Here is a 21,853-nt window from a genome sequence, read left to right on the forward strand (position 1 = left end):
GCCTTTGTTTTTATTTAAAATCCATCCCTTCACGTATTTCTGTCACGTTTGATTGAAACAAGAGGAGATAGTCCATTGACTGTCCAGTTGTTGGTGCCAATGGCAAAATAAAATAGCGTGGCGGGATCTCCGAGTCCCAACACCCTAAGTCAATAATTTTAATCTGGAACAAGGTACTCTTCCGTGGCTTTGGCGTAATATTTACTATTGTGGCTCTTCCCGCAATGTTCATCCTGCATCTGTTCTCCTTCGGCTCTTGTTTTCCTTATTTGCAGGTCTGAAGAAATGTAAACATTTCTCTAACCTCTCGTTGTCTCAACCTTTTCTGAGAATTACCAAGCCCTCAATCTTCATAGACATGGGTGTATTGGACAGCTCGTTTGACATTCTGTGCAGAAATGGTGAAGTGAAGCAGCTAGTTTCGTTACTGGGACAAGTGAGTTAAAAAGTTTTCACTTGATTCATTTGATGTGCTTGTGACGGATTATCCTAAAAATTTCCTTGCCATTTAAAAAAGATAACTAAACTGATTTCTGCCGCCTTTCTATCTTATCAAGTTGTTCTCTTTGTTGCCATCCTATTATCAGCCAGAAGAAAGCATCCCCCAATGCATTTTCATATCTGGCCACAAATCTAGTGGTAAATCTTACACAATTCATAAAGTCCTTGATGGTTTGAAGGTCCATTATGCTTCTGTCAACTGTGTTGAAGGCTATTTACCACGCCTCATTTTTGAATCTATTTTATCTCAAATCAAAGGTAAGTGAAAACTCAGAATTAGCCCTTCAATGTTTTTGACCATGAATCTGTTGAACTTCAAGGTTTTTATGACATAATTATCTCATTAAAATTTATCATTTCTGTAATGCTTGTTGTAGGTGAAATTTTACCTCCAACTTCCAAATGTGACGATGTCATGGAGTTTTTAACTTCGTTGAAGGTCATGGCAGATGAAATGAATCTTCATGACAAAGTCGTTGTTATTGTGAGTTAATACTTTACACATTTTAGTCAGTTATGTATGTGTCTGGTGTGTTAGAGAGAATGAATGAACATGCTAACTAGCCTATTTGTATCCTCAGGTCTTGGAAGGTAGTGAAAAACTACGAGATATGAGTCCTAATTTATTACCAGCCCTCATGCAGCTTCAAGAATTGAGCTGCTTGAAAAAAGTCTGTGTTGTTCTTGTAAGTGATGTTCTTTGGGATAAATACATTCCACCGGGTGGCTTACCTCCTCCAATTCAAATATTTTTCCAACAGTATTCTCAAAGTAAGCATATACCAGTATCATTCCACAGTTTGTTGATTATGTATAAGAAAGAACTCTATCATTGCATTTCTATCTATTTCAGGTGATATTTTGAAAATACTGGCACTAGATAAACCAAAGGACTACCCAGCCGATTTTTATTCCAATTATCTGCAGCTTTTTGTGGCTGTCTTTTTGCGGTCTTGTCGTGACATCACAGAATTGCGTTATAAGGTCATATCTTCAATAACACATTCACTCTGAAAAAGAAAAAAAGGAAGTTGCTCCTGAACATCCCCAAATGTACATGTTCATGCACCCTTGAGTTGACGGAGTAATTGCTATTACTTAAAGATAAAATCTATGGTTCTGAATTCAGAGTGAATTTATTAAGAGGTTTCATGTTAAAACGTGCTTTATTAAAACAGGTACAGTAAAGCATATTATAATTTCCAACTTACAGGCAGCTGAAAACTTTTCAAAGTACTGTGAACCAATTCTCAGAGGAGAAATAGATATGAATGATTCTGGAAGATTGTGGAAACACATATCACCTCATCTCAAAACCTCATTACAATTGATCTACATGAGATTTGAAACAGAGTAAGTACTTTCTTCAAACACTTGCTCGAATGTATGTAAATGTGCTTCACCTGTTGGTAATACTACCTGCATTTTAGGAAACTTTCATCTGATATGGATCTCATGAAGCCTATGGACAAGCATAGCACTTTGTCCTCTGCAGCAAAATTTGCTCTTAGTTTTGAATTGCCGTACTATGCGAAATACCTTATTATTGCTGCATTTCTGGCATCTTACAATTCTCCTAAAGAGGACAAGAAACTTTTTGTGAAGCTGAGTGGGCGGACAAAAAAGAAAGTTCAGAAAAGCACAAAAAATACTCAAACTAAAATAAGTTCATTAGTAGTTGGTCCACGTCAATTTGATCTGGAAAGACTTCTGGCCATATTTTATTCCATTATTGAGGAAAAGCCACATATATCTGTGAACTTGTTGACACAGGTTTGGAAAATCTTCTTTTCTTTAATTGTTTATTGTGTCATCTTGAACTATTTTAATGAGTGTAAAATTAAATTGAATGAAATTATCTTACTTTCAGATTACGAGTTTAGTTGAACTCCAACTTCTTTTGAAAGTGGGGAATGACCCATTAGAAACACCCAAATACAAGTGTGCTGTAGGATTTGATTTCATCGTCATTATTGCCAAGTAAGCCTTTTCATTTACTGTCCATTATTGCAAGTTGTGCAGTTTATCTTATTTCTCAAAATGTGCTTTCCCAGCATGTTGGTTATGATTTGGTTTTTGTTTCTTTTGCAGGACTTTAAGCTTTAATGTCACAAAGTATCTAGTGGATTATAAATAATAATAATGATTATGAAAGGAAGCTTGCTTGAGGGGGAAAACATGCAGACAGCAAATTGTATTTTTGTAATTAGAACATTTAATCAATTTTGTCTATACATATTATTTTCTTAAAATGAAATCTTACATAGTAGTAAAGTCAAATTACCAACTAAAATTAAATTTCCAATCATTGTCTAAGAAATATACAGAGCAAAATAATGACAAATTATAAATAACTTGACCTTGTGAAATTGATGTCAATCAGAGAAGAAAATGTGAAAAGCTCAGAAGAAAGTAAAGAAATTAAAAAATATTGATTTGGTTTTCAATTCAGGCAAATACTTAGTAGAGATCATCATTCTACTATAAAGTGGGACTTTTTATCAGCTCTGGAAATATATAGTGCCTTGCACCTTAAAAACAGGACAGGCCATACACTTTGGGAGACATCGACATCAGAATCACAATTTTTTGAACTCACTTCTTCAGAGAAAACATTGATCCCTTCAAATGCAAATCAGCTGATCAAAGTTACGGTGCTTCTTAGCCTTTGGTTCCAACACCACCAAACGCATGTATTTGTCTGCACTATATTAACTCAGTTTGTGATGGTTTAAAAACTACCAGTCTTTTATAGATATTACACCGCACCTTTGTACATGACATAAAATCGACCTAGACCTCACGCATTGCACACATGAAAACAAAGCAGATCTTGACAAGACCTGGGTGGAACATTTTAAACGTCTCAAGAAATTAACACAAAACAAAGGGAACAACAACATAAATATTCAAATAAATTATACTGAGCCCATAACACCAAAAAACACAGTGCTACAGGTTGCTCAAATGCTTCTAAACACGCTTTATTGTAAAAGACCTTACGACTATTTTCTGTTGTCGGAAACTACTTGAACTTTTAACTAAGTACCCCATCTTACTATCTTATTACCGACCGCTCAATTTCTTTACCAGTGACAGAAAATATGGCTTTAAAATGGTCCACATCTCAAGCCACATCGGAAAATTCACGAAAGTCTGTTGCCATCAAAAAACGCTGTGACGGCTCTGAAATTGGCACAGTTAAGTGTATCTGTAACTCTTTAGCCAACCATCTCGACATTTCTGTCCTGCTATAAAGTTTGAAATTTAAAGACTTGCATGTTCCTCAATTACAGCAAGTTGACCAATAGGGAAAAAGCACTAATTTAAGCCCAAAGAACTCTTCTTCAACATGCTATTTTTAAAAGAAGATGTGCTTTAAGTTTTGAGAATTGGTTGCATGTATATTCTCAAAATATGACTTTGCCTTAATGTAAGAGTACAAGTCGCAAATAACAAAACATCTCTATATAAATGTTGTTTTTTGTACAGTACACAAAACAAGTTTAAAAGACCAATTAAAACAGTTATGGATTCATACAATAAGTAGTCAGCTCTTCAGGGAGCGTCCATTAAATACATAAGAGCCCAGAAGATCTGTACATGGTAAAGTTAAGAGGAGAGAGAAGGGAGGGGCGAAGTCCTTAAATCATCCAAACGCATTTAATGGACGGCCCCTCACATAAATTCAACATTAGTTTGTTTTTGTTTCAGAATACAGACACACCATTTTCTGGCAGCTAGAAATATACACAATACATTTATAATTTTTTGCATCAACTAACTTGAAGTTTCAATGAAAGTTGAGGAACAAAATAACAAGGGCATACAGTAGTCACCAAGATTCAAATTTCAAATGAACACTTATTTTTACTATGCACAATTAAAATTCCTCGTTGTACAACTAAAATAATCACATTTTACAATAAAAACAGCTCTTACCCTAAAATTTTTATGAATAATAATAAGAACTTAAATCACAGCATAAAATGTGATACAATTGTAGCATGAATTAGGAGCCATTGAATTTCAATGAAATTGGGACGGGAAGTGAGAAAGAATAAAATGGTAAATATGCTCAATTTAGGACATACCTCCACAATATACGTGGGGAATTAAACAAAAAGGAATTTAAAGTATTACCCTGTGGCAACGACACATGATACACAAATCGATTTAGAACTGACAAGGGAACATATCCAGCCCATACCCCCCTTTTATACAGCTTCTTAATTTATCTAAAAGCATGCTGTTGACATGGCATTGCAAGTACCATTTTACCCTGTTTTAAGATTTCAAAAAAAAAATGGGAAAAGGTGTGACTTAGGGGTTGTCCACATGTTACATAATCACCAAGGAGGAAGAGAGGAGGAAGCTTTGATTATGTCCTATGCCTAAAGGATGGAAGGTTAGGCTAGGAAACAATTACATTGGGGAGGGAGGGGTTGAAAATTCCCCTAGCACCAACTTTGGTGTGCATTATCAATCTACAATTTAAGGCTAGTCAATGATAAATTTAAATTTGGAACAAAATCAAGGTTCATGGGCTGAATGTGTTCCCTTGTGAGCTGAGCCAAACACATTAAATTCCAAATAGAAAAACAGTCCAAACCAACAAGATTTCTGGTACAAAAGTACCATTATTACTTCTTAAAGCATGTAACTCAATCTGAACAAATCACACACAATGCAGAATGCCTTTCAGAAACAATTAGAATAGGCATTGAATAAATGCCTAAAACACAGGCCCACTACTGCTATCTACAGTGAGTAAAACTGTCAAAAAGCTAAAGGTTCATTTAGGAAAAAAGAAGAATTTCCTAGCAATATTTTGATTTAATTAGATGGAACAAAGAGCTTAATCCTTCAGTGGTATTGGATCAAGCTTTGGGATTACAGCAGCCACAATCAAAAAGTCATATCACAAAAAAAAGAAGATTAAAAAAAAAAAATCTTCCTGTATAAGGCAAGTTTCAGAGCAATTGTCTACTTTTAAAACATCCTATACAAATAGGTTAAAATTAAATTTCCGTATTCTGCGGCTCTCTGGCATGGTGAATTTGAAGATGTCGGTTATGATTTGACTTACAGGTACTAGCTTTGCCACATATATGACAGGTAAATGGCCGTGTATTGCTGTGTGTCCTCATATGATCAGTCAGGTAATAATTACGATGAAAGGTTTTGTTGCAAATAGTACATGCAAAGTTTTTGGTTTCTTCATGTTCTCTCATGTGTCGAATACAGTTATATTTACGAATGAACTGACAACCACAATGGTTGCATGTATATGGTCGAACACTTCTATGAGAGTTCATATGCGAAGTGTGATCTTGTTTCCTTACAAAGGCGGCCTTGCAGAGGGTACATTTAAAAGGTCTAGAAGAGCGGCTTGCATGAATCCAACGATGGAGCTGTAAGTTCCACTTGGTAGTAAAATCTTTACCACAGATGTGGCAAGGAAACCGTTGTGAAGAAGAATGCATCTGTGAGGAAGAAATTTAAATAGGTAAATCATTTAAATATTTCAATTTAAGTGCAACCAAACAAAAATAAAAAATTTTAATATGAAAGAGGTCCAACCTTTAAATGGGTATTAAGAGATGATTTCAAAAACACCTGGTTACAAACTGGACACTCAACATTTTCTCCCTCTCGTTCTTTCTTTGGAACATAACGAGTATCATGAACTCTCCTAACATGGCGAGTTAAACTCATAGTGTGAACAAACTTATCACTACAATAAGGGCAAGACTTTGGTTTCTCGTCATGTATTTCTTTGTGCCATTCAAACTTTTTCTTTGATGGAAGAACCTAGAACAAACACAGAAACAATAGACTCCACATCCATATGCAGTCATAGAATGTTTGTGTCGTGACAATCTGATACAAGTCATACCTGTCCACAATGGCACACATAATCTCTCTTTTTAGGCTTCAAATTGAGATGGTGTCGGTTTCGGTGTTGTATGAGATTTGAATATCTTTTGAATACCATTCCACATGTAGAGCACGTTATTGGAGCGTTTCCTGTGTGCGTATTCATGTGCTCATCTAATTTCTGTCTTGTTACAAATGATTTATCACAAGATTGGCATTTGTGAGGCTTTATTTCCATGTGCCACTTCATGTGAAGAGATAAGTATTTTCGTCTGAAAATGTAAGGAGCTAGTCAATGAAGCAATGAGGTAATGAGCAACTAGGGCTTTACTGCAAAGATAACTTACCTCAAAAAGGTTTTACCACACAATTGGCATTCCAATGGGTGAACAACAAGATGTTCCAAGTAACCTTGTTCCTTTTGAAATGATTCACTACAAGTGGCACATTGGTACCTTGACACCTTGTGCTTGTTGGTCAAATGCTGAGACAGAGCTTTAGCACTGTGGTAAACCTATGAATAAGATATGCAATGATAAAGTTAAGTAAATTAGGTAAAGAAAGACTATGATTAGGATAACAGAGAACTTGTGTAGTGAAATAGACAAGAAATAACTCACTTCACCACATTTTTGACACTGATATGGGAGAACACCATGTGTTAATGCATCTATACGTGTTTCTGATGAAGTGGATTCAAATGTGGAGCTTTGATATGAAGTAGTTGCCGGCAAATCTATCAAGGATTCCGGATTAGTCTTTGATTCAGCTGTGTCTTCAGGTTCAGTCTTACTGATTCGGAACTGAACATCAAAGCTTGATGATCCTTGGTCTTTCACTATTACTTCATTCTTGATTGTTGCTTTTGGTTTACGAGGGTATTTTTTCTTTTGTTTTAATGGGATTAAAGTTTCCCCTTCTTGGAAGGATGATGTGGAAGCTATGATGTTCCCTTCATTGGCTCCTTTGATCTCGGTGTCCAATCTCATTACAGTTGTTGTAATCTTCCTCTGATCACAGGGATGGAGTCTTCTAAGTTTCAGGGAGCTAAATATCTCAGGACACTCCTTGCACCTGAACTGACGAGGCTTGGGTGGGGCCTTCTTGACTTTTTCTGCTGAAGAGGCAAGGTCAACCGCCTTGTTTCTAGGACTTTTCACAATGCTAGAAACTGAGCTAGCATTTTTATCATTTTCTTGGATATCTCTATGATTTTGTGGATGGAGGTGGGAGGAGAAAAGACCTGTAAAAACAAAAGAATTCAAGATGATGACAGTTTGTTGATTATTTAAGCATAAGCAAGTTGGAAATTTTCTGAGAACTTACTTTCAGTTTCTGAGGATGTTTTCTGAAGGAACGGATGCAGTGTATTGGAAAATGAAGGTGTTGTTGAGAACTTTGCAGTTTCTGCAACATTGCTATTGTCTTCACTATCAGACAAGTCTGATCCAGGCCAGCTCTCTCTGGCCGTCAAATCAAATGCAACAACTGGAGAAGGCCATTCTCGGTAAGTACGGTAAGGCTGGAAAGGGAAAAATGTTGAAGTGAATGAGGGGGAAAGCAGCTTACACTACACACTAGCATTGACAAAAATCAAAGGAAAGAACCATACCGCCACAGACCACATAGAGCTACTATTTCCTCCGATACTTTCTTGTTCTGATAACTCGCCCCGTGGTGGCATTGTCTCATCAGTTTGAATATTAAGGGGGGATGAAGGTCCAGAATCTAAATAAGTTGAAAGCATGGAATTAAAATTTTAAAGCATTGAAAACTACATGTAAATAATTTAAGATAACAATAATAATAATAACCTGGCCGTCCAAGGGAACACTCATCTCGAAACTCGGCGTCAATGTTTCCAGCCAAGTGTCTTGGAATTCCTGACACATCACCAACAATCACACTTGGAGGATCTTCGCTGTCAATCACATGCTTGCCTCTCTCTGAATTATACCTGAAAAATTAACACATAACACATCAATCAATCAATACTGTATCATGGCCAAAAAGTTAAGCAAATCAAACAGACAAATCTTACAGATGAAGCTTGGTTTTATTTTCTACAGTAGCTCCATGCAGCACCATTTTGATTTTCATAGATGAGGAGTCCCTGTAAGTCACAAAATCAGTTAAAGTTTATTCAAAACACATTTTATGAAAAATGTTGCACGTATGTATTTATAAACATGTGCTAACTAATAAGTCCAAGGCACTGAATGCAAGAGTCACAACTGCATAACTTTCTGCTGTCCATAGCAGGACTTTGACTTTGGAATATTCTTGAATTACTACCTAACGAGAAAGAAAAAACTGCCTTCAATGAAAAAATACTCACGTTTCTTCCGAATTTTCTTCAGCATCTGAGATACATGGGAGAGGTGAAGGAGAAATACTGAGGTCCGATCTGACTCTTAGAACACCTTCTATACTGCTTGTGGAATGAGCTCCAGGGGAGCCCAAGTCGTTCCATTCTGGACATCTTCGCTTCTTGGGAGGGGTAAGCATTTCCTTTTCCAGAGGCGTTTGGAGTCCAGTTAAGGAACTAGATGGATGGTCAGTAATAACTTGCAGTTCTTGAGTTGCGTTGGAACTGCTACTACAGGACTCAACCTCTTCATCAATAATCAAGCGGCCACCCTCTCCATCGTGATATTCATCCTTTGTTAGGTCACACAATCGAATAGCAGTTTCACTTCTATGGACGAGCTGTTCTGTATCTGAAGTTCTCACAGCTTCAGTTGCATCTTCTTGAGAAACAATTTCATCTTGCCGCTGCAATGTTTGACTTGAGGGTAGGAATACTATACGAGATGAAGGCTGGGATTTTACTCGAGGAAGACATTGAGGGCTTGGTTGAGGTGGGGTCTGAGGTCGAGTTTGAATAATACTGAATCGTGGTCTCGAGCCATTGTTTACAAGCTGCAATGGACGAATTGCCTCCAGGAGATTTGATGCTGTTGAACTCTCATCGGTAGGACACATGAAATGGTTGAAGAGCATCAGTGGTGCCTGAAATCAATGAAATGTGATGATAAAATAGGGCACAACAAAAAATAAACTCACAAGGCATACACCACAGACACATACTTGAGTAGGAGGGGCTGGTGTTGCATTGTAAGGAGCACCAGCACTTGTCACCACAGGTACATGAATGAAGTGAGCAGCTGGTGCAGTGGCAGGTACACTTTGATGACGTACAGTTTGGTTTGAAGAAGATGCTACAGGAGCCAAACTATCAACGGCTCCTGCTGAATCTACTTCACTAGATTCATCAGTTGCCAACGAGACTTCATCCACCTCTCTCGGGCTGTCAACTTCAGTGCCTCCACAACTCTCATTAGATGCAATAACACTTCGTCCCTGAGATGAACTGGAGGGAATGGTATCCTTGAAAGCATCTTTCAGTTGTATCAATGCTTCAATAACTTGTTCCTTAGGGTGCGTGTTAAGATGGTCATGAAGGGATTCATCTTTCTGCAGGAGTTCAGCACAAACCGGGCAGCGAATTCCTTTGATGTACATTTTACTTTGCCTTCCTTTCTGACCATCAGATTTTATATGAATTAAAAAAACTGTAAAACAAAGCATAACAATTAAAATGGAAGAAGCTGAATAAACACATTTTGATTCAAAAATACCATTTTATCAAATGCCTCCTTACATTTGGACAAGAAAAATATGAGACAGAGCAAGAAAGCAACCACAATGTTTTTCTTAAAAGAGGAAAATAATTTGACATAAGCTTGAAATGAAATAAGGCCTACAACAATTTTTAATCTATGTGTGGTAGATCATTACAGGTAAAACAAAAGGCAGAATGGGTGGTATTACACTTTAAAGCTTATTTTAGAATGCACTTGGTACTTAGTTGAACTAAATATGCAAAGAAGATTGGCAGAAGAGTAAAAGAATACAAAGGAGGGAGAAAATGTGTCATCCCAAGTGACATCTGTTCACCTCCTTTTGTTTTTTGTTTTTGTTTCTTTAGCATTTTGTATTTTTGCTTTAAGTCACTAGAATTCTTCCACAAAGCTAATGGAACCAGCCATTGTAAAAATTTTCCACGCTGTACAAAATTGTCAAGCAGTCAAGAATTCCTTAATTATTAAAAGAACAGTGGAGTGGTCCAAAATGATAACCATTCACAGGAATTCGGTCATGGTATCTATTAAGAGAATTGAGAGCTTGATGGCTAAGGACGAAAAAAAAGTAATGGCCAGATAAAAACGATGAAGATGACAAATAAGTACCTTCGTCTGCAAAGTCATAGTTTAAACACAGCAGTCGAATGAATCGTCGTAGATAGAATTGTCCAAGAGAAGGGGAGGGGAGAGTGCCAAATGAAGAGTACAAAATTCACTATTTCTAGTTTCAGGAGCCGAATACGTACCTTTGAAACCACCCGGACACAAATTGTGCTCCTGGCGGTTTTTGTTTGCATTATCTTCACGCGCCCATTGTTACAGTGTTGTGTTATTAAACTGAAAATGCAGAGGACGAAGACGAGCACAAATCTTACATGGTCGCCATGTTTTCCCTTCCTCCTCTTAACTTCTTCTTCCATTCGGAGTTTTCGGAGAGACGCAACCGGAAAACGCTCGCGGATGCGGCCGTCAGTTTAGTTAGTTGAGTCTTCCATCGGGTGCTGGAGTTACCCTTCAGTTCTGTTTCACGACGCGCTACTCACACATTTTCCCTGAATTCTTTCTAGCCAAGCACGATGGCTTGTGCGATCGAACCGGAGCACGACGCAGCGAACGAACCGGAACAGCGGGACAGTGTATGAGAAATTCACAGGTCGTTTTGATACTTAAATTTAAGTGCGAGGTCAACAACCCCTACTCCTCCCACCGCAGATCGTCTTTTCCCGTTTCCCCGCGTGTTTTTCACGAAACTTGTACCCATCGAACTGCAAAATCCAATCTTTGTTTAGTAAAAATGAGGTCGCCGAAGACATCGGGGTGTCGGGGACGCTTGTAAAATAATTTTTTAAAAAAAAGATAATTTGAATGTGTTAAGGTATCATCTGCTAAAAAAAAAAACAGTGCTCCCAGACACGAATTACGAATGACATTGCACTAACAGGAAAGGCACACTGGGAGCACTTTCAGGCCGTCGGAGTTTCACAGTGTCAGCGAGCCGGTTGCCGGCGCGCAAAGCTCTCCAACGGGCCAATGTTTACCTCAACACAACACGGCGAATGCTTCAGTTCCAATGCTGTGGCCTGTTCCCTGTTTCTCATGTCCTCCATGATCACCGCTTGACCTGTAGCACTGCGAGGTAGGCCACCGGTCCAGCCGGCAACACACCGGTATGGATACGGTGGCCTACCTTGCCCCTGTCATCTTCACAGGGGCAAGGTAGGCCACGGTCTCCACACTGGTGTGTTGCGCGACTGGCCGGTGGCCTAGCTGGCAGGCGCTTGCGGGTGCCTAAACCACGCGCTACTCCTGCTCTTTGAGACCATGGCTATCACGCTTCCTGAGATGATGCGTTCGCGCTTTTTTTTTAAGGGTCAGGGTGGGATAAAAGACCAAAGCTCAATGAGAGAGTGAGGGGGAAGGGCGTAAAATACAGTACGGGTGCGAGCGAGAGGTCCCAGCCGTCGGACCCGCACGTCGTGTGCTTTGAGACTCCGGTGAGGCCCCTGCATCGTCCTGGAACTACTATACCTGCTCTAGCCCTGGAGGGCCCTCCGGGTCGGCTCTAGAATTGCTTGCTGGAAGGGCATGTCATACCTTTTGCCCACTTTCGGGCGGAGTGTCATGTCATGCTATGCTTGCTGCATACATCACGGGGGGGGAATGCAGATCACCCCCCCCCCCCCCTGTATATGTGTGGCCACCGTGGCCCTAAGGCCGGTTACCTTGCCTGGCCCGCCACTAAGGTCCCTCCCCCTCCCCTTCCCACGGGGCGAACGGGCCTTCCCTGACCGCCGCGTCGCCACGGCGGCGGCGTCCTCTGCTTCCTAGGCAGGCCTAGACTCTAGACCGGCGCCACGCCGACGTCGCGGTCTCGAGTCGCGGATTCTCGCGGATTGTCCGCGGCTCCGCAGTCCGCACCGCTCCGCACCATGCTGCGGCAGTTGGAGCCCTAGAGCGGCCGAGACAGGCCGAGTCAGGCCGAGTGCGCCTACACTTGTCTGCCGGGAGGACCGCCGAGGCCGCCGAGGCCGCCACCGGATTGCACGCGGATGCTCTCAGGGAAGGTGGTCCTCTTGCCCAGCATGGCCACGGCCTTGGCCACGGCCACCGCCGCGGGTGGGCCGAGTAGACGACGCCCTAGCAGTGTGGCGACGTGGATGATCGTCCTGGCCTGCATCCTGGCCGCGCCGCTGCCGGCTGCAGCGAGCGACAACGCCACCAAGGAGCCGAAGGACCCACTGCCGGCCGTGCCCGTGCACGACGCCGTGCTCCAGGGGCCGGCACCGCATCACTGTCACGACAAGTAAGACACTCGACAAACCTGTAATGCTGCGGTGCGAAATTTTAGGCCCCCGCACCGCACTGGCAGTCACCACACTTCAAGTGTGGAATTCTCCACGTTTGCACAGTGCCAAGTGGGGGCTCTGTGAGCTACTCCACCACGTTCCAGTGGGGAATTCTCCACGTTTGCACAGTGCCAAGTGGGGGCTCTGTGAGCTACTCCAACACGTTCAAGTGGGGATAATTTCTCTGCACTAGGAGCCGTAAAGTTCCTCACATTTGGTTTGGCAGGCAGTGATAGCATGCTTCAGGTTGAAGCAAGCCTGCATATGTACACTTCACCCCGAGTATGCCCGGTATGTACACTCCTGAAGCATGTTAAGGTGGGCCAGGGACCCCGAGACAAAATGAGAGGTACAGTATGTCGCCAAACATGCCCTCACCATTCTCCTCTGCCCTGGAAGGAGCAGTGTCTGACGGGAATGCATACCTCTCATTTAGTCTTGGGGTTCCTGACCACCTGGTACACACTTGAGAGCGTAATCCACTTGGAATTGCCAAATATTCGGCTGGCGGGGCTGTCTTTACCTGCTTTACCCCGCCTTTGGCCTAAGCGATGCTCTTTATACCGAGGGGGCAACGACTTCGGGAATCCGGCTGACAGCAAATTGGGAGGTAATCCGGGGTAATCCAGGAATTTTTTGGTTGTAATCCGGACGTAATTTGGGGATAACCCGGGGTAATCCGTAATCCGGCTGACACGAAATTTACCAGTCGTTACCCGCGTTACCCCCTCGCTTTATACTGAGTGTCATTTCAAAAAGAGGAGAGGGGCAATTTCGTCATTTTCTCCGCTTTTTAGACACGTAATCTTGGGGACGGGCACACTCCTTGTTGATCGGCCACAACCGTGAGCGACGTTCGGTTTATGATCACCGCACCGCACGACGCGCAGAAGCTAACACGCGATGGCCCGCGACGCCGCCGCACAGTGGATTTGCCAGAAGACCGGTGGGGGCGGTCAAAACTCTAGACGCGTTTCGAGCTCCAGAGTCGCTAAAGGGTGTTGTATAGTTATAGTTAGGCTGGTAGTCATGTCGTCACAGAGCCTTCTTCCGGATATGAAATAAAACAGTTCACGCTTACGTCTTGACTCGCTCACATCTTGACAACAAAGGGGACTCGAACCGAACGCGTGACCCCACCAATGGATTGCTTTCCGAACGAGGAATCCATGAGTGGGGTCACACGCTAGGTTCGAGTCCTACACACTAAATGTAATGTACAATTTTGTACGAGACATCACAGTTTTTTGTGCACACGAAATTTTCGTACAATTTTTGTACGGAAAACTGCACCTTTTTCGCCATTTTTGTAAAAAATTATACAAAATTTTGCACAGATTTGTACGAAAAGTTCGTGTGCACAAAAAACTGTGATGTCTCGTACAAAATTTGTACAAAAACATTTAGAATGTAGCGACTCTGGAGTTCAAAAAGCGTCTATTTTGGCCTTCTCCACTGGGTCTTTTGGCCCACTGTGCGTTTGTTGTCTAAGAGGACACCCGCCGGAAAGTTTCGTGAAAAATAACAGTATTTTGGTTGTGAGGCTTGCAGTCCAAGAGAGTGCAGTAGTGCAGATAGCCTCCCCGTTAAAAATCACGAAAGCACATTGCTTTATTATGTGCAATAGAACGTGGAGTAGAGTGTGTGATGGTATTTGTGACGCCTTAGCTTTACCAGTTTAGTACGTAATACGGACGAAATGGTATGCATCGTATGAGTCTTACGTCTTACGTCTCTTCTTACGTCTCTTATATACGTACAATGAAGTACATATAGCCAGTTTGTGTGTCCTTGGGCGCCATTCTGCCACGCCCGAGTGGTTCCTCTCTCCGAAAGTCGCCCTTGCGGTCGGAATGAGGCGGCTCCCGCCGTCACGTCTGCTACAGTGTCGTGCACAGCGTGCCGAGGCGTGCCGAGGCGTGCCCTGCCAATAACCCGTGACACCTGTTTCCCCGCGCGGCGGTTTTGCGCAAAGATGAGACATTTTGCTTTCGGGCAAATAATGACACGACTTGCCCCTGCCTGCCCCCTCCGGCACTCTGTAATTTAAAAAAGGTGGTTTGTAGCTCGTTTAAAATCCGCACTGCACTGTGAAACCAAACGTGGTTTAGACCGCACCTCTGGTGTGGTCAAATGGGTGCCATTTTGACCGCATCAGTTGGTGTGGTCTAGACCACGTTTGGCCACGTTTCGTGTTGCCTTTCCACACTCCCATTCTATTGAGCTTTTTCTCCGTAATACGAGCAAAAAGCTTGACTGCGCAGCAAGGATAGTAACCTATGGTGAAGAGTTCTTAATAAGGTGACAAGTTTCTTCATATTACGAACAAACTTCTCTGTATTATGATAGATTTGTGCCGTAAAGTACTGAGAATAAGCTCAGCATTATGACTGCACGGCATTTCTCAGTAGGGAATTGGGAGTGCATGCAATGACCACACCAAAGGTGGTCTAGACCGCACACCAACCGGCATGACGAGTGCAGTCCAGGCCTCGTTGTCTTTTGCATGCACAGTTCTCGTTGTAGGGCTAAGCGAGGCAGGCACTGTTAAAAAAAAGTCTGAAAATTCAGACTAAATTGGTCAGAAGTTATTAACAGACTTGAGAGGTCTGGAAATTCAGACCGTTTAGATGGTCTGAAAATTCAGAACTGGAGAGTCTTACATTTAAGACTTTGGTGGTCTGAAAATTCAGTCCTGTATGAAAATTGTTAACTGAAAGGTTCGTGACACGTTAAATATGACAGACAGAATCTCAGGTGTGTGTGAACCTCCAGAGAGGACAACATTGAGTGAAAAATTGTGCTGAGAGAGAAGATCCTCTGCACTTTTCCCTGCCTCTCGGGAGGCCGGCCTGTGGCACACTCTAAATGTCTTACAATGAAATTTGACCTATTTTATTCGTATGTTACAGTGAATTCGGCGCAAACATAATACGAAGCATTATTACTTCGTAATACGAATCTTTTTAGCTTTTTCATTGTAAGATACAAAGAAAAACCTTCGTAATACGAAGAAAAACCACCTTCGTATTATGCTTGCGCCATTTCCTTCGTATTATGGTAAATTTCTTCGTAAGACATTTAGAGTGCACCCAAGGAAATGGCGACACGGAGTCACCCGCGAGAGGTAAATTAAAATGTGGATTGTTCAACTCCCACCCATATTACGGAGATAAATCTTGCAGCAGAGAATGGTTCTCATATGGCCGATTAAGTCTTGTCAATTTGGAACTTTTCAACTAATATATTTTCACATTAGAAGCCTTTTAAATAGAAGTAGGTATGTTCCACAACATGCGCGCCATCTAGCGGACAAACGAAATCTTGGGTTGGTCTGAATTTTCAGACTTAATCATCTCAATTTTCAGACTGCGCTGGTCTTGATTCAAGTTCTGAGACGATCAGGTCGCAATTTTCATACCGGAAGGCTAAATTTTCAGACAAGCAGTCTGAAACAAGTCTGAAAAATAGATTCAGACCACCAAGTCTGGCAAAAGTGGTCTGAATTTTCAGATTTTTTCTAACAGTGGGGATAAAGGGAGCTTGGCCGAGGTACACTTCAAGAAAAGCGCGTGAGATGACAGAACGCTTCAAGCAAAGCGCTTTTGTGATGTGTTACACCAGTGTGGGCTCTGACTGCATAGGCTGCCCAAGGCGCTGCTCGTCTTCGCCGCGGCGAGCACACTGTAAGCGCACTGGAGGCAGGCAAGGCCGGCAAGGGCAAGGCGGAGGCGAGGCGGCGCCGCGAAGGTGAAGGCGAATGGCCGAGTGCACCGAGTGGCCGGCTTGCTCTTGACCTAATCCCAGTCAGCCAGCAAGCTGATTCCGCGCGGCGCACCGAGCGCACCGTCGCTCTGTCTCTCTCGCACCCCTGCGGGCCCTGCGCGGCGTCCCGTGCGTGCGAGAGAGACAGAGCGACGAAAGCAGCGTTCGCAGCACCAAGCCTTCGCGAGCAGCAAGGCACGCGAGCCTCCTGCTGCAGCCGACGCTCATTGCGACCGTCCTGACTTTCGTGCATGCCTCTGACGCAGGAGGCGGCCGTGGGAGGCGAGCAGAGACAGAGCTGACACTGCGACCGCTGAGCCGGCCTGCGAGGCGCTGAGGCATGCCTGACACGCCTGCGGCTGGGCGGCCTACTTGGGCATGCCTAGAGAGAGGCAGGCAGGCAGGCAGGCCTGGAGAGGCAGGTCTAGAGAGGCGGGCCTAGAGGCGAGTCTAGAGAGGCAGGCCTAGAGAGGCAGGCCTAGAGAGGCAGGCCTAGAGAGGCAGGCCTAGAGAGGCAGGCCTAGAGAGGCAGGCCTAGAGAGGCAGGCCTAGAGAGGCAGGCCTAGAGAGGCAGGCCTAGAGAGGCAGGCCTAGAGAGGCAGGCCTAGAGAGGCAGGCCTAGAGAGGCAGGCCTAGAGAGGCAGGCCTAGAGAGGCAGGCCTAGAGAGGCAGGCCTAGAGAGGCAGGCAGGCGCTAGAGAGGCAGGCCTAGAGAGGCAGGCCTAGAGAGGCAGGCCTAGAGAGGCAGGCCTAGAGAGGCAGGCCTAGAGAGGCAGGCCAAGAGAGGCAGGCCTAGAGAGGCAGGCCTAGAGAGGCAGGCCTAGAGAGGCAGGCCTAGAGAGGCAGGCCTAGAGAGGCGGGCCTACAGAGGCGGGCTGATTCCGAGCACTGCTTGTCGCTCTGTCTCTCTCGCACCCTTCCGGGACGCCCCATGAGTGCGAGAGAGACAGAGCGACGAAAGCAGTGCTCAGAATCAGCCGACTGAGGCAGGTCTAGAGAGGCAGGCCTGGAGGGGCAGGTCTAGAGAGGCAGGCAGGCAGGCCTAGAGAGGCAGGCCTAGAGAGAGGCAGGCCTAGAGGGGCAGTCCGTGCACGGAAGCCAAGTCGAACGCTGGGACCGTTTTTTTCCTCGGACGGGTGCATGAAGCAGATTGCGTCATTGTGTCGCATGGCCCGACCGCCGCGTCGACGCCACATCAAGTCACAAAGTCTTCCTTCCAGAAAAAGGCACCTATCCTGTCACCAGGACCGTCTAGAGGAATACAGCCAGGGACGCCACGACGTCCGCGTCGTCCACGCACGCATCAGAACGGAACGAATCTACCGCCGCCGGAAAAGTCCATCGAGTGTGCACGAAACGGAGGCACAGAGGTCGGGGCGTCTACAGTGCACTGTCAAACCGAGTGCGGAGGACGCCACACTGGCTGCCCACTTGGACGTTTGGAGTTTGCCGTTTCCACACTTGCAAGTATGCTGTAGCTCACGCAGAGCCTCTACCTCTTGGCATGCTGCAGACGCATGAACTCCACGCTTGAAGAGTGAGGGATGCAAACTCTGCACTTCCCAGTGCGGAGACTGAAAACTCCACACACCTCCGCATTGCAAAAGTGTGAAGTTCTCCCCACTTGGTTGCACAGTGCAGGCACCGGAATCATTTGCGTGAGGGGTCCCTTGATTTTGGCGCATGCGCCGCGTGGGCTGCACTGCAGGCAGGGAAGAAAGCAGAAGACCGATTCCGAGAGTCGTTTTCGTCGCTCTGTCTCTCTCGCACTCATGGGGCCTCCCGTATGGGTGCGAGAGAGACGGAGCAACGACTCTCGGAATCAGTCTGCTGGTTTGGGAGGAAGGACCCCACGGCGCGGAAGTGAGACGAGACACGACATGACGCGACATGACCGCTGTGGCGTCACTTTGGCGGCACGAAGCCACTTTGTCTCGCCCTGTCGTGGCTCGCCTTCGAATCCCACGAGAGCGCCTCGCCGCGGGCCGAGAGGGCCTGGGGACCGAGAGCCGAGCCGAGAGCGGGCTGATTCCAGAGTCGCTCTGTCTCTCTCGCACTCATGGGGCGTCCCGTAGAGGTGCGCGAGAGACGGAGCGACGAAGTGGACTCTAGGAATCAATCTGCAGTCGAGCCGGAGCAGGCAGTGGGACCCTTGCCTATGGAAATCCAGTTTGAAGGTGCAGATTGCGTCGAACGGAAAGAGCCGCGGCTGAACAGGGCGGACCTACACTGCGAATCTATTGGCTGTGCACAAGGTGTTGCAAAGGCGGTAAAATCTGAACTGCCGTTCTTAGGTGGTAAAACCTGGGCACCGCCAAGACACAACTACCACCAGCAAAGGGTGAGACTACCGCCACATCACCGCCTTTCATTTTCGAGTGTGCGGCTGTCTGTCCACTGCAAGAAAAAGTGTAGATAGTACAACAAAAGTACAACAGGGACTGTAGAAAGTACAACGAGAATTGTACAAACCACAACGAGCCCTGGACCGCACAGCACTTGTCATGCCGGTTCCATTGTACTTTGTACAACAATTGTTGCACTTGTAAAGTACACTAAATTCCTGATAAAAAAAAAGTTGCCATAAATATGTGTACTTTCATTGTGGTTATTTCCTGCAATGTCCCTTCCCCAGGCCGTGTGGCGCGGTCGACGCGGACGTGTGGCGTAGATCGGCCCGCTCACCGGACCGCCAACAGCCCGTCCGCGACCACCACGACCTCCACGACCACGAGGGGGACGCCTCCCTGTGGCCCTTCTTCCGCGACCTGGACCTGCTCCGCCTCCTGGAGGCCGCGGCCTCCGCCCCCGCCAGCGGCCTGCCGCATCGGGACGAGTGTCGCCGCGACCTGGACGCCTACCTGCAGGGCCTCAGGAACTTCTCGTCGTGGGCCGTGCAGAGTGAGTACAGTAGAGGAAGGCACAGTGGGCCAGAAGACCGGCGCAGGCGGCCAAAACTGTAAACACGTTTTGAGCTCCAGAGTCGCTAAACAGGACTCGTACCGAGCGTGTGGTCCCACCACACTCTAAATGTTGTACAGTGGAGATTCTCCATATTATGGTGAAAATGTTCCATAATATGGTGGTGCAGCTGACTTCGTAACATACCATTGAGAATTCACTGTACCTTATAGAGATTTTGACGAATTTCGTTCGTATTATGGAGAAAATCTCCACCATATTATGTTGGTGCAGCCTTTCACCGTAAGACATTTACTGTGCAATGGATTCCTCGTTCGGAGGGGAATCCATTGGTGGGATCACACGTTCGGTTCGAGCGGGGTTCGAGTCACATGTAGCGACTCTGGAACTCAAAACGCGTCCGGGATTTTGACCGCCCCCCGCCGGTCTTCTGGCCCACTGTGGAAGGGGGAGGGGGAAGAGAGGCGGAGGCAGCGGAAGGTGTCGAGCACCGCGACCGCGAGACGCGCTGCCTCCTTGCGCAGGTCAGCGATGTGAAGTCACAGCGCCCCCCCCTCAACTTTCGAGATCCCCGGGGCCGTGGGCGCTGGAGTTGGCAGGCCTGGGCGATAATTTCTGGAAGTCTGATTCAGAGTTGTTTGGAGTGCCTCATCGCCCTGTCTCTCTCGCACCCATTCGGAACCAGGCCCGGACTGGCCAGGGCATTTGGGCAGAAAAATATGCCGGGGCCCCGGCGTTGTCGGGCCCCCCAACTTACAGTTGCGAGGCCTCTGTGGCCGCTGGGCCTCAAATCGACCCGAAATACCTTTAATTCGTAGTGCTGCCCCCTTACAAACTGGCAGGAATTGCATTTTGAACACACAATAGGCCTTGGCTTTTAGCTCGCTTCGCTCGCATAGTAATGCGGAATCGCGTGAAACGAATCTATCATCAGCTCGATGAGTTCCGAGCAGGTCCAGGTCGGTTCCTGAAAAACTTGCAACAATGTTTTAGTTTGCTGTGAACCAGCTTACTAAAAGATATGCATGTTTTCGTTTCGTCATTTGAAAGAAAATTTAAATTGCATTAGAAAAATTTTAAAGCTCGCTTCGCTCGCAGTTTCCGCTGCTAATGTTTTGCTGCTAGCATAAGAAACTAACCCTGGGTAATTATATCAATTCTACAATTTCAGAAGTCAGGGAAAATCACAAGGGTTGTCGTAACAAATTTATCTAGAGGATTTCGACTTGCGAGGAGGGGAGAGCAGGGGCCCTTTTGACAATTTTCTGCCGGGGCCCTCTATGAGCCAGTCCGGCCCTGTTCGGAACGGATATCGGAACACCCTGTGAGGAAGAGAGTATAGTCCACGCGCAGTGGGACAGATAAGGGATGAAAGCACTGTTCGCAATCCAGAACGATTCCGGAGAATCTCTCTCGCACCGTTAAAGAACGTCTCGTGAGTGCGAGAGAGACAGAGACTGTTCTGTTTGCTGCCGCAGTGTGGGACTCGTCGGTGCGCTCGCCGCGCGGTGCGCTGTGGGGCGAACTCTGGCAGATGGGCAACTTCGACGAGTGCCTGGCCGCCAACGACCTGCCGGCCAGCGGGGCCGGCGCCTTCTGCCTCGCCACGCTGCGCCTCCAAGCCGCGCCTGCAGGGCATGCAGGGCATGCAGGGGCCAGCGCCGCCAGCGCCGCTAGCGCGCGGCAAGTCTACCAGGTAAGCTCAGCCCTCGCTGAAAAACCAACAGCCGAGAACGCCACACTGGAAGTGCGAAAGGCGTGTGGAGTTTTCAGCCACCGGACTTTGAAAGCGGAGAATTTGCAGTATCCACGCCTCAAGGGCGCAGTTCCCCACGTTTGCACCATGCCAAGAGATAGGGTCTCTGTGAGCTACTCGAGGGGTTGACCACTCAGCTCAGGAGTGTACACAGGATTACTGATTACCAGTGATTACCTACATACATACTCAAAAAAACTCCATAATTTTGGCCAGCTAAGAGCATTTTGGCCTAATTTCATATGAAAAACCCCCAAAATCCGATAAAAACGGCGAAACTAGCCAGTTTTGGTGTGTGATTACCACACTGAGAATCCAAACGCTATGAGTATAGCGTCAATTGGTGCAATACAAAAGCATTGCACATGAAGTGCAATGCCTCCAAATTCCCATGCATTAGCATAGGGCCTTTTCGGGAAGCATTGCACCAAAGGTGCAATATGGCTGTGGCATTGCACGTATGGTGCGATATCACAGCGCATTGCACCATACGTGCTATACTCATAGCGTTTGGAATCTCAGTGCAATGATTACCGG

General features: G+C 45.4%; 3 protein-coding genes across 3 annotated transcripts; 2 read left to right on the top strand and 1 right to left on the bottom strand.

Moving 5' to 3' along the window:
• Window positions 1–13: 13 nt before the first annotated feature.
• On the top strand, window positions 14–2,733 carry LOC117651402 (origin recognition complex subunit 5). Its single transcript, XM_034395432.1, has 10 exons — window positions 14–173; window positions 276–436; window positions 588–759; window positions 879–985; window positions 1,083–1,272; window positions 1,355–1,485; window positions 1,715–1,854; window positions 1,932–2,274; window positions 2,372–2,481; window positions 2,593–2,733. The coding sequence occupies exons 2-10, from the start codon at window positions 359–361 to the stop codon at window positions 2,636–2,638; spliced, it is 1,317 nt and encodes a 438-aa protein (XP_034251323.1). The 5' UTR covers window positions 14–173; window positions 276–358; the 3' UTR covers window positions 2,639–2,733.
• On the bottom strand, window positions 2,697–11,034 carry LOC117651393 (zinc finger protein 184-like). The gene is made up of 12 exons (XM_034395403.1): window positions 10,775–11,034; window positions 9,472–9,956; window positions 8,720–9,393; window positions 8,423–8,494; window positions 8,196–8,338; window positions 7,994–8,109; window positions 7,708–7,903; window positions 7,002–7,624; window positions 6,729–6,895; window positions 6,401–6,653; window positions 6,085–6,315; window positions 2,697–5,987 (listed from the first exon to the last, which is right to left on the bottom strand). Exons 2-12 carry the CDS (start codon window positions 9,904–9,906, stop codon window positions 5,523–5,525), a joined length of 3,375 nt encoding a protein of 1,124 aa, XP_034251294.1. The 5' UTR covers window positions 9,907–9,956; window positions 10,775–11,034; the 3' UTR covers window positions 2,697–5,522.
• A 1,347-nt stretch (window positions 11,035–12,381) lies between these two features.
• Window positions 12,382–21,445, top strand: LOC117650773. The gene is made up of 4 exons (XM_034394375.1): window positions 12,382–12,831; window positions 19,274–19,539; window positions 21,039–21,256; window positions 21,365–21,445. Exons 1-4 carry the CDS (start codon window positions 12,578–12,580, stop codon window positions 21,443–21,445), a joined length of 819 nt encoding a protein of 272 aa, XP_034250266.1. The 5' UTR covers window positions 12,382–12,577.
• The last annotated feature ends 408 nt before the right edge of the window (window positions 21,446–21,853 follow it).

Source organism: Thrips palmi, unplaced genomic scaffold (genome assembly GCF_012932325.1).
Source record: "Thrips palmi isolate BJ-2018 unplaced genomic scaffold, TpBJ-2018v1 HiC_scaffold_5, whole genome shotgun sequence".
NCBI classification, from domain to species: Eukaryota; Metazoa; Arthropoda; class Insecta; order Thysanoptera; family Thripidae; genus Thrips; species Thrips palmi.

Bases quoted from the DNA above. Each gene is read 5' to 3' on its own strand.
- LOC117650773 (XM_034394375.1), top strand. From the start codon at position 12,578: ATGCTCTCAGGGAAGGTGGTCCTCTTGCCCAGCATGGCCACGGCCTTG. The intron at 19,540-21,038 runs GTGAGTACAGTA...TTGCTGCCGCAG, and splicing joins CTCGTCGTGGGCCGTGCAGA to TGTGGGACTCGTCGGTGCGC. The intron at 21,257-21,364 runs GTAAGCTCAGCC...GAGAATTTGCAG, and splicing joins GCGCGCGGCAAGTCTACCAG to TATCCACGCCTCAAGGGCGC.
- LOC117651402 (XM_034395432.1), top strand. From the start codon at position 359: ATGGGTGTATTGGACAGCTCGTTTGACATTCTGTGCAGAAATGGTGAA. The intron at 760-878 runs GTAAGTGAAAAC...TGCTTGTTGTAG, and splicing joins TATTTTATCTCAAATCAAAG to GTGAAATTTTACCTCCAACT. The intron at 1,855-1,931 runs GTAAGTACTTTC...CCTGCATTTTAG, and splicing joins TACATGAGATTTGAAACAGA to GAAACTTTCATCTGATATGG.
- LOC117651393 (XM_034395403.1), bottom strand. From the start codon at position 9,906: ATGTACATCAAAGGAATTCGCTGCCCGGTTTGTGCTGAACTCCTGCAG. The intron at 8,339-8,422 runs GTAAGATTTGTC...TTAATTTTTCAG, and splicing joins AATAAAACCAAGCTTCATCT to GTATAATTCAGAGAGAGGCA. The intron at 6,896-7,001 runs GTGAGTTATTTC...TCTTATTCATAG, and splicing joins AGTGTCAAAAATGTGGTGAA to GTTTACCACAGTGCTAAAGC.